Source organism: Rhagoletis pomonella, unplaced genomic scaffold (assembly GCF_013731165.1).
Source record: "Rhagoletis pomonella isolate Grant_MI unplaced genomic scaffold, Rhpom_1.0 Rhpom_scaffold_00008, whole genome shotgun sequence".
Lineage (NCBI taxonomy): Eukaryota > Metazoa > Arthropoda > Insecta > Diptera > Tephritidae > Rhagoletis > Rhagoletis pomonella.
Window position 1 is genome coordinate 24,294,011 of NW_023458562.1, and position 12,642 is coordinate 24,306,652.

Here is a 12,642-nt window from a genome sequence, read left to right on the forward strand (position 1 = left end):
TCGATGCTGGCCCACCAACGATAAATAAAGCTATTGCCATCTTAACTGTTTACTCAAAGATATGTAGAAATATGGGTTGGTGCGTGTATCTAATTGGAGCACTAGCAGATTAGGCAACCATGTTGTCTACCTAATGACTGCAGTCCTTTTCTAGCGGAGATCTTTTCCGTATAGAAAGCTGCTTCTGATGTACAAAATAGTAAATCTCTGTAAGGGAAAGCCAATAAGCTGAAACCAAGCGGTATTGAAAGTGTTAGGACCAATTAATGTTGACCATAATTGGCCATAAATGTGTAGGATCACAGAATTACGCTAGGGCATCTCTCCACTGGGTTCCTGGACATAACAACAATGAAGGCAACGAAATAGCTGATGAGATGGCTAGGCTCCCAATAACCATTAATATATGATCAACTGAGGAAAATTGAGGGATACAAAAGAGCCGCAACAAGAAATCAACGAACCAATCGAGGTCCTTATAACCGAGGCTTAACAAAAAAAAAAAAAAACTGAGGAACTTTTTGATATTAAAGAAAACCGAAGTAGATATAGTAAAAAGCCCTGGGGGTTACTCTGTACTGCGATGCGAAAACAAATGATTCGCATTCGCGCAAACACATCGTAAGTAATATACAGGGGTTATTGCATATCGCATGGCATTTCTCTGTCGTATCGCATTACAGAGTGGAACCCCTGTTCTTCAATGAATCACCATTGAAAAAAAATTACTTGAATCAGTGAGCGCATACCGTTAAACGCATAAATATGGATAAAAACGAAATCGAAATATTATATAATTTTTCTTTGTTTACTTAAGAATATACTTAAAGGTAAAAAAATGTATCTAGTTAATTTAATTATTTCTCGAATGAGTGTTTTGTATAGATCGAGTGAAATTGTTTTTCTTTAAATTAATTTTAATCATCTGCCTTATCAAGAACTACAGATATTGGCCACCTTCTTTTATGAAAGTTTGCTAACGAACTCCAAAAACATAAAAAATAGCTAACTAATAATAATAATAATAGTTTGGCGCTTACACATACGTTAGTGGTTGGTCGTGCTTCTCCTCCGATTTGGGGCGTGCGGCTTGATGTTGTCACACAAAGGGTACGGCAACCTACGGTTTAACGCCGACTCCGGACGGCGATTGTATTTTTATGAGAAGCTGTTTTTTTCATGGCAGAAGTACTCTCGGAGGATTGCCATTGCCGGCCGAGGGGCGACCGCTGTTTAGAAAAAATATTTTTTCTATATTTTTGCGTTGTTGCTTTGACCAGGGCTTGAGCCCAGACCCTGCGGAGTGAAAGCGCGCACTGCTTACCACTACTCCACAGCGCCGCTAACTAATAACATCAAATAAAAATTTATGGCTAGCAAGATGCATATTTTATTGCTAAGCAAGAAACCTGAGTAGGTAATTCGAATGACAACAAACCAACCAGTTGCCAGCTTTATTAAAGAAATAATATTTTGTTTGCGATAAAATTCAATAGATATTTATTTTTAAATATTTTTTTTTTCTTGTTTTGTATTCAAGCTAGCTATAAGCTATCAGTAAGAATACCAAAAAAAAAATCACAAAAACTAAAAGCTGAGCACCAACCTTCAACTAACCAATAACACAAAACTACAATGTACAAATAAATTGGGTATTGAAAATGGAAGGCATTGTGCAAAAAATATATTTTTTAAAACAATTATTCAAAATCATGATTCAATAATAGAAAGGTTTTGTAATAAAACAGTCTTCTCGCTCCCACACATAAAATCGGCTCCTTTACTTGTGCAGAATGTTGCTTACTCTACAGGTTCTAGTGATATTAGTAGTAGAACCAAAAATTCGTCATACTAAATACTCGTTGGCATCACCTTCGTGTGCGTAATTTTCTAGAACAAGTGTAGAATAGCGACCGTTTAGCTATAAAATAACCAAAAATGCCGGTAGATAGAACTTTTTACGCTGATTACAACGATACCAAATTTATTTGGCGCAGGCAAAAAATAACGAAGATATAAGAGGTTTATTTGTATTTTTTATTATCACTGAATTGTTGAAACCCAAAAGTACATCATGATAAAATATGTATTATCGAATTAAAGATAATAACGTGTACTTTCTAAATAATATAAATTTCTTTACCATGAATTATTCAGTTTTTTTTTTCAAAAAAGATTATTTCATGAAAATATAACATTTGTTCGTTTTTTAGTGGTTTTTGTTTAAAAATACAAGAAGCTATAAATTATGTACACCAGCTGAAAGACAAATTAATTATCTTTATGGTGGCGTATAGTTTTTTTATCGGTTATACCTACAGTTCGTAAGATATTAATATCTAAAAAATTTAAAAACTGAACCTTCTAGAACGTCTTGATTTTTTTACTTGCGCCAAATAATTTTGGCATGGTTGAAATGAGCATAAAAAGTCCTATTGATCTGCAGTTTTCGTTTTTGCATAGCTTAACGATCGGTTCCAGGAAATGATGAATAACTTAAATCAAAAATGCACATATTTATGTATTGTTTAGTGTTTCCATTAAAACACCAAATATATTGCAAAATCGCATAGAATAAATAATACATATTTTACAAGGCGATCACATTCTTTGCCTTTCTCCTACTTCCAAAATAAAAATCTAGATAAAGGAGTGTCAAATTTTAGCTGTCACAAATTACACAACCTTGTGTTATTGAATCATGATTCAAAATCCTATGCGTTCTATTTAAAAATCGAAAAGAAACTAAAAGTAGAAAATGTCAACCAATTGAAGGACTTAAGAAAGAATTTAGTACATTAAATATAGGGGAAAATATATATTGTTAAGTAAGTAATTAAGTAATGCATTTTTAACTGTTTGAAATATGTGGATAATAAAATAACTTTTGCCAAAATAATGTTAAAAACGCAAACGAAATGCACTGAAACTACAAAAAATGCTAGAAAAGCTAGTCTATAAGAAATATGGGATATTTCAATAATCGACTGGGTTATTTGTTGAAAAAATAGTGTGTGTTTTAGCTATAGTATTAATATCTTTTAATTTCCTTCCAATGCAGTGCTAAAAGTTTTGTTACATTTTTTTATTTAATTTTACATTGCCTTGGAAAGCTTTTGTGTTGATTCCAAAAAAAAACCCCCACATAAAAGTTTACTATTTTTACTTTCATGCGTAGCTTAATAAAGTTTTTTTTTTTTGCTTTATTCAATAACCATCTAAGCAAAAGTTGCAGTAATAGGTTTCAAATCTAATCGCTGAGCTAAGAGTAGAAAAAGTATCTAACAGCCATTTTTTTTAACGAAATTTGGAAGCTAATTTTATAAACTTCGTTGATGTGAATTAGATAAAGAGTTAATTTTTTGCTAACTTTATTATCTAATGGCAATGTTTTTGTACTAAGTACTACAACTTATTAAACACAAGTCCACCTATTTAAACGGATACATACAAAAGTATCTCATAAGCATAAAATTATCTTGCAGATACTTTGGCGTAACAGCTTAAACTGGTTGCTACGGCGTAAAATTCATTTTTTAGTACCTTTGCACCTAATTTTGAGAATACAAATGTATCTGCCAAGTAAAGGAATTTTTGCAGTTCAATTACGAAAACGCTTGCTTATTGTGTTGGTATGTACATAAACAATTTTTTCCGTTTTTAAATTGAGTAAAAAACTTGAGCGAATAAAAAGCATTTTTGAGATACAACAAATATTTGTAGCAATTATTTAAAAAAAAGTATCTCGTAAACCTTTTCTTATGCAAAAGCTTTAAATTACAATTTCGAAATCTTACAGAAAAAGCAAACAAATTTCAACAAGTATGTACAAAATTAGAAAGGGTTTCCAAAAGCATAGAAAGTTGCTATTCAAGAATGGATTTCATGCACGAGAAAAAAAATCGCATTTTTTGTATTGATAAGCCCGATATGGACTTGCATGAGATCGTGTTTAGGACCTTAGGCTGTTTGCTTAACTTTTAATAAGTCAAACTACATTCATAAATGTATCTAAATAAAATGCAGCTAACGACAGCGCTTACTGTATGTGCCTCTAAACCCTTTTATAAATGTTAAAATACTGTTATTTGGGTGTAGATGCAAATGTATCTTACAGATAAAAAAGTATCCTACAGATATAAAAGCATTTCACAGATGCAAAACTATCTCGCAAATACTTTTAGCTGAACAAAAAAATAGTAAATACACTTTCCAACAGCTACAATAAATGAAAATACGTATGTATGTATTTCATCGCTTGCCAGCTAATTTCAAAAGTGTATTGGAAAACAATTACGCTAATTCGCCGCATGCAACTGCTGCTGCATGCCAACGCGGCTTAAGTGCATTTCGTTTGTTTTTCTCGCTTTTCATGAATTTTTAACAATTTCCATAAAATTTTCTCTCATTCAATGTTTGCATCAAAAATGCACTAAAATTTTGCGTATAAAAAACTTTCACAAAAAATACTTAACTACATACATACGGTTATAAATAGTGTAATAAGTGTATGTATGTATGCTTGAATATTCACCTCTATCGCTGTAGAAATCGAATGCTCGCTCCAATCCAATGCAATCACCAAAATTTGTTGCTGTCGTCGTGGTTGTCGCCACCGATGAACTATCACTATTACTATGATGATTATAATGATTACTGCTGTTATTGTTGTTACTATTATTAGTATTGTTGTTGCTGTTGTTGCCGCCACCATTCGTATAAATGTTGGCGAAATATGCATTGGTATTATTGATGCCAATGCCGTTGGTGTTTTGTAATTGATGCGGTCCAACGGGATAATCCATGAGTGAGGCAGGTGGCGTCGGTTGATAGCAATATAAATCCATTTAGGTTTTTTTTTGGGGGGGATTTAACGCTTTTCGGTACTTGTTTGTTGAAGGTAGCCTGATTTGGTTGTAGGTTTGTTTTTTGGTTTTTTTGTTTACTAATTTCAAGTACGCTTTGTAGATGAGGTGTTGTAGGTTTAAATTTTGTGCAAATTTAAATTAAAAATTTATTTTTAAAATAAATGGTTGTTTTTAACTTGTGTGTTTAAATTTATTTTAAGGCCATTTTTTTGTAAATTGGGTTACACATTTGTGTGCTGACTGGTGACAGGTTACCGGCAGAAAATTATGTGTGCGCGGCGCATAAAGACTTGTAACTAAAGGCAGTAGCTTTTATGTGCTGTTTCCTTTTTTAATTGTTTACTCCGAATGATTTTCTAATTGATGTTAGAAAACAGCAAATATTTCTTAAGACTTGGAAGTTTTTATTGCTCTAAAATTTTATTCCAAGTTTTCTTAGTGATTTCGCTTATTCTGCCGAGTTTGCTCTTCTTTTCTTTATTTTTCCGCCTCCATTTTTTTTAATCTCCGTTACCAAAAAAAAAATGGTATTAAACTGTAGTAGTGTAATTAATCTTTATTGCAGGATTTATGTGCTCTGCCAAGCATGTATCTATTTATTTGTTCTCTTCCTCTCCAACAAAAGACAGCCACAGTTTTTCCGAAACCTCCCTCTGCCAATCTATTTTGCCATATCTCTTGCAACGCTCCAAGCGCTTGTTTTCGCTATTGCTGGCTGACGGTCTGGCTTTACTGTCTGCTGTAGTTGCGTTTACGCATACAAATGTGTCCCCGAGGAGGCGGCGTCGCAGTTAAACGAATAACTGCAGACGCAATCGAGCAGAAGAGGAAAACTATTTTCTTTTTTTTTTTATTGCTATTTGTCTTCACTGCTTGCCACAGTTTTTATTTTGCCTGCTCTCTAAGTTTTCTAAAACACAAGAAAAACGCAGAATTTCTTCTTCACTTGCTTTGTTTCGGCTCCAGACGGACACCAACAGACTTTCGTTCAGGCGCAGCGCAGCTCAGCTGTTATTTTTTTATGATTGCTGGCTGGCATATAATAGCTTTTTATTGTTGTTGTTCATCTTGTTGTTGAATAGACCTTGAGCAGACAGTTACATGCAGCAGTCGCAGCAGTTATGTCGATATTCCAAAAAAAAAAAACAAGACGACGAGCATGAAAATATGGGTAAAATGCCAGACGCACCTTCGGGATACCGACGACGGGCGACCACACAGACACATGCCACGCACAATCGACAGGTTTGTAGGTAAGTGGGTGGTTGATACGAGCCACGTATCTGTCGGATGCTGCTGCTGCTGCTATCTAACTTTTATATAAGTTTCAGACGCCAGTGGCGCTTAAGACGACACCAGCATACAAGTAAGTAAGAAAGCACAGTTTATGTATGTACATATGTATGTATGTAAGTAGACTGTTGGCAAGCAACGTACGTCTGTTATTTTTATTGTTTCGGTAACTGCAAGCAGCAGACAACGACGTTGCCTATATAGAGGCGCTGAGGCAAGGTGGCAGCAGCAGACACGAGATTCTTTTAGCCGATTGTTATGATGCCACTGCTGGCTTATGATCTTTAAGCGGCAGCAGTAAGACAAGTAGGCAAGTGCGTAGCGCGGCTGCTGCGCGTATGAGTGCTTTGTCTTTGTTGTTTATTCTTATTACATTTGTGCGACACTGACTTCATGATGTGCCTTTTTTTGTGGCAGTGTTTTGTTGTTGTTTCTTCGGCCAACTTCACGCATACATATGTATGTATGTATATTGTCACTTTGCCGCACCACTTGTTTGCCTTTTCAGCTAAGTATCGATTGCTTGCCTGCTTCCACTGATTGCGCTTTCTCTACACGCTGGCTGACTGTCTGCTGCTGTTTTCTTCTGCTGTTAATTTGCAAATTTTACGAACGCAAGTACATTTCGTCAAGACTTTTTTAAATTAATTTCTGAAATTTATTTCTTTTCGTTTTTGCCCGCTGATGCGGCTTTGACACTGTCTCTTATGCTACGATGTTTGCTAGTTTCTGGTGGTGGCGTATTTTTGGATTCAAGTAACACACATTTTTAGCAACAGCGAAATTGGATTTGAAGTGTTGAAGTGTTGAAATTTGCAACATTTTTTGCGATTGATTTCCTTTTTTTAATTTCGTTATATTTATATTTTGCCTTTCTGTATACTATTCGTGAATTTTAACTAGCACAAAAAAATTTTTTTGCATAAAAAATTTTAAATTCAAAAATTTATTTTCGCTTGCAAATCACTTACATTTTAATCATCTTCATGCCAAACGCCATTTGTGCACATGCAAATTTCGTTTTCACGTGCATTTATATGCAAGCAAAAGTCGCACACAATTATGTATTTTTATTTTTTTTTTTTCAAAATGTGCTTATTTTTATTTTCTACTTTGAAAGTGCGCTCGAAAACAAGCGGAAATGCACTTTTCCCACGCGATACAAGCGCGCCACGCAGCGTTCTAGCTAAACTAGCAGCTATAGTTAGACACAAACATTTCGTTTAGAAGGCGCGCGTACACACACAGGCACACGCACACACACACACACACGCGAAACACTGAGTTGTTGTCGTTGAAATTGCACTTTTGTGGTAAATTTTAGAACCAAAATAAAAAAAATAAAAACTGTCGTAAAAATTTTCAACAGCACGGCGCTGTTGTTGTTGTTAAAATTGCACTTAACATTTGCTCATTGATTTAGCATTCACTTGCAAACGAGTTGTTACTGTTGTTGTTTAGCATATATGTAGATATGCCTCGCTACCCGCTCGCGCTTTAATTCGCGTCAAATAACGCGCCGCGGCACAAGCTAACGTTCGCGTAAAAGGAAAACTTTCGAAAAAATCGTCGAATATTTACAATAACAACGGCGCCCGACTGCTGGTGGCACTTACTTTTATTTTCAAGCTGGTTTGATTTAGTTTTAATTTTATGGTTTTTTTGTCTTCAAAAATTGTAGGTACTTTCAGGTAATTTTCAGCTACTTTTTCTTTGCAGGTTTCCGTATTCGAAAGAATATTCAAAATTTTAAACTTTTTTTTCTAGTACATCACTCGTAACATCATATAAAAAACCATTGATGTTCGCTTGCACTTGTTACTTTGTATGTTTGTACATACATACATATGTATGCAACTATGCACTTAGTATGTACTATGTAGGTATGTTTTTTTTCATTCTAAAGTCGTAGCACTGTGTAGCGTTTTTCTATTTTGCTATTGTTCAAAAGCGGTCTCGCTCGCCTCTGCCTCTACGCTGCCGTATATAGTTGGTGTATATACATATATGTACAAGCGAATATGTTCGTATTATCAACCGAATTATCCACCGCTAACGTTGAAGTCCAAACAAACACTGAAATCAATGAAAGCGATTTTTGAGCAGACAACAGCAAACGTTGATACAGAGGCAAAAGGCAAAATAGCAGCGCAAACGCCGTTGTTGAAGTATATTTTTGTGAACACAATTCACCACAGCTGCCGACTACTGGCAGAATATTCGTATCTGCTCCGCAACACTTAGACAAACGTATACTCTTGACTTTTATATGAATACACTCTTCCCAGTTTGCATTTAGCATTTTGTTTATTGCTTTGTTTCGTGGTGTATGCACTTCTCTCACCTACACCAACGCAGCCCCACAATCGGCATTTCAGCTTACATACATACTATTGCATTTTAAACGCATTTCACCACTTGCCACTTCACTAATCGAATAACCGAATACTTTACACCTCTCTACGTTATTCTTCATTGCTAATTGTAGTATGTACCTTTTCTTTAGTCGCTTGCTTTATCGGTTATTCGCATTGTACACTTCGTATTTGAATTGCACCTTGTGCACCCCGACCGCTAACAACAAAGTGTTGGTGTAGCTGATGCGCTCTCTCCAACACATGCATTTTACCGCTCATTAAATTTAGTATAGGTTTAAGGTGTGTTGAGTTTCTGTAAGTGAGCACGCAAAGTGGCTAGAATGAATGACGACGACGCCAATGCTGATAGTATCGCTATGCCAAGTCGAGTAGGAATGCCTTATTATTGCTATTATAATTGGGTGACTGGCTCAAGCCCTGAGCGCAATTGATGCGAAATAGCACTCGTTTTTCTCAAACACTTTTATAACTCTCCTCGCTCTCAATAAACTCTTAAATATGGCAGGCAAGTAAGTTATCTCTTCGCCTCATATCACATCACATCAATATCAAGTCGCATGACTATTTGCGTCTCGGTGTGTACCACTGATATAAACATACATAGGTTAGGTTTGGTGGCAGCCCCGTGTAATGGGGACTCGCTTGGACAATTAGGATATTTTCCTCTGTAATACCACACTCTGAACGCCACCCAATACTTAATAGATAAAACGCCCCGAGCCGAATATTTAATTAGGATTCGGCTAATTTCAATGCCCCAGAGCTCCTCGGGGCTACTAAGGATGTGAGAGCCAAAGTACTTCAACCTTACCCTCGCAAACGCTGGGCACTTAACGAGGTGGTATTGTGGTCATTCCAACTCGTCATCTTAGCGGCAACTGCGATATACGGGGTCCGGTAGTATGCTCAGCCTTACTGCGTGCATACCGATTTGGACAGTGACCCGTTAAAACTCCCACCAAAAGTGAGAGCTGTGGCTTTGTGAGTGTGAGGATTGCCCTCTACGCCCCCTGTCCACTCTCGGACAGAAGGACCTTACGATCGCGCATCAATGCCACACATAGCCACTCTTTACCTGGCGATCATGTTTCACGAGCGCCTTTTCAGGCCAATGAAGGCTTCTTCTATCCGCCTCTGTCTGCCTGTAGAGCGGTTTCTACCGACCTACCACTACAACAATCATGATGAACTCTTGATAGGCGATTTCGAGGAATCACGCTCTTTGTTTGCAGGTCACCCAGCCTATCTAGCGTTTTCAGTAGAAATGATGAGAGACTGATTGGCCGGAAATCCTTGGCGGTCACATGAGAACTCTTTCCGCCCTACGGGATGAACCCCACCTTGACGACCCTCCAACCCCTGGGAATATACCCGTATCTTACGCAGTTCGCGTAGATTGGGGTCTAGCCAATGGCACGGCACCGCCGCAGCATTTTGCAGCTGCGCGGGTATGATGCCATGCGGTCCTGGAGATTTGAAGGGTTTGAACGAGTTTATCGCCCACGTCAGGGGACAGTCATTCAGAAGGTCAGAAAAAGCAGCAGAAGTTTAGCAGACAGGCTACTCTGGCGCTCAAGGCCTTATGACATCACCCGAACTTATGTATAAACACATTCCTTGGAACTTCAAATGATATTACATCACGAGCTGACATCACTTTTAAAGTTGAATTCTCTTTCTTTGCTATAACACGTACATCACGACGAAAAATAAACAACTAAATATCTGCTCAGCTTATAAAGTGGGAAGTCTTAGGACTGCTGACAGACTTGTGCTGATGTGCCATAGGTCATCAGCAACTAACTCGACACTGTGTAAAAAATTTCGAAACTCCCTTTAATATCCTTCTACTCACTGAAAGGAACAGCATATCAAAGGACTATAAAACTCATAAAACTTTCTAAAAATGCATGATGACTAAGGTTTAACCATATGCTTCGATTTTCTTGGTAAAAATAGGGATCAACTAATGGTCTATGTGGGATCGTACGGATGAGTCAAGCTAACCTCACCTATCAGTACTATATCTTAATCAACATCCCGACAAACTATCTACTGGGTCGCGTGACAGAATGTCGAAGATTCCTACATTATCTAGATAACACTTTGACGGAAGCAAATGAGTGACTCAGAAAGAGTCCTTAGGTATTACTTGGTAGGCCGACACCAAGCAAACAGTCCGCTCTTAGATTATTTCGTTAGTTGAGGACCTAGACCTGAACAGCTTAAGCACTACATCTCTTAGTAGTGTTGTTTTATGTATGTATGCATACATATATGTTTTGGAATAGTTTTCCTTGTCACCGAATTCCGATTAACCTTATAACACGCCAGCATCAGATCACATCACCAACGTATCAAATAATTTCACCTTACTAAAGTACACAAATCGTGTCAGCATTATGCGATATGAACTAAATATATACAATTTTTAAGGATTTTAAGCTCTCGAAGTATGGACTTAACATAATTTGAAATTTCCCAAGATCTCCACATCACATCGGCGGAAATTCACATTGTAGTAACGCATTTTTATCACGCCATGGAATTGTTTCTTAAGTTCCACTACTACTAACGATTTTATGTAATGTCACATTCACATCACGTTATGCACGCACCATACCCAAATAACAAAAAATAATAAAGTGATGTGCTAAATCACATGACATCACATCGCATTAAAATGCATAACATTACATCATATAACACCTATGTAGATATTAATTATACTTATCACCTTAGGAGTTTCAGATTTCAAATTACCAATCCCCACTTTCAACCAACACCCCCTTCTTTGCATGCCAATTCTAGTCGCACTCTCGCTCAACACTTTTCACTGTTGCATCTCTCTTTCTCTCATACACACACACACAAGCGCATTTTCTCACTTTTGCAGGTTTACATAGGTATCTCAAACTTGAACTCGACCGCAACTTGCCTATGCCGTCCGGCAATGAATGAAAAATGCCGATGCAGTCAGCCACACCGCTCATGCACGACTTCAACACCGCTGCACTAACACTATGGTGAACGCCAACCATCAAAAGCACATACATATACCCAGAAAACAATTAGGTTTGATATAAATTTAAGAATGATTGGAATTCAAAGCCCTTCTTCAAATGTCAAAACGTTTGAAAATGATTTCACATTGATTTGAAAATAACAGTTTTCTTAATAAAAAGGGGAGTTTGTTCTCCATTTGAGAATATGCTTAACACTCAAATCAATTTCGAAGGTTATTTATCAATTGTACTTCAAATGTGGAAATAAAATTTTTTATAGGAATTGTATCTTTCATATTTATTTTTTCTTCACGATGTACATACTTAACAAAAAGAAACAATTAAGATAAAGTTATTTCTAATATGTTCGTCTTGAAGGGCTGCAGCTTCTTCAATCCGCGCAAGCATTTGATGCACTCTTTGAATATTTTTTTCTATTTTTGTTTTTTTCCAATTGAATTTAATTTTATTCTTTCAATTCAATTCAATTTTATTCAATTTCAAAAGAATTTCAAATATAAAATGTAAACCTCGTTTTCAATTTGAGAATCATTTGAGAAAAGCACTTAATATCAAATTGAGAAATACATTTTTCACAAATGTTTGAAACTGTGTTTGCTGGGTAGTAGACATGCACACACTACTACAAGCGCAAACAAAAATCGCATTCGTTTTTCGTATTTGTTGACTTATGCAGGTATATAGAGGTACTCGTATTATTTTTCAAGGTGCGTGTGTATGTACGTAGTCTTCAAATTAGGTGTGCAGTGAGAGTGGTGTGTGGTTCTATTTTTTTCTGCACTCTCACTCTGCCAACCTTCCCTCTACCCACCGCCTTTGTCTTCTTAAAATCGACTACATCTTTGCTTTGCGCCGGCATAAAGGTATATTTTTTTTGTATATGTTGTGGGATTTTTTTTTGCTGTTGTTGCGCCGACAAACTGACTCGCAGCAGTTTTCAACTTTTTTATTTTCTTGCTAGAGTGAAAATGTGTGTATGCAAGTGTGTGTGCACAAGTGCAAATGCGGCATAGCAAAAATAATGAAAGGCAGCAAAGTTGAGAAAATGAAAAAGTCTACTTGTAGAACAAGTAAAAA

General features: G+C 36.5%; 1 protein-coding gene across 2 annotated transcripts in view; it reads right to left on the reverse strand.

Annotated features, from left to right (window-relative positions):
- Positions 1 to 11,567, reverse strand: part of LOC118744488 (nitric oxide synthase-interacting protein homolog) — a 160,667-nt gene extending 149,100 nt beyond the window's left edge. For both annotated transcript variants that reach the window (XM_036477530.1, XM_036477531.1), the window contains exon 1: positions 4,535 to 11,567. In XM_036477530.1, the coding sequence (XP_036333423.1) occupies positions 4,535 to 4,847 (313 nt within the window). In that variant the 5' untranslated portion in view covers positions 4,848 to 11,567. The remainder of the gene's footprint in view (positions 1 to 4,534) is intronic.
- Positions 11,568 to 12,642: the final 1,075 nt, after the last annotated feature.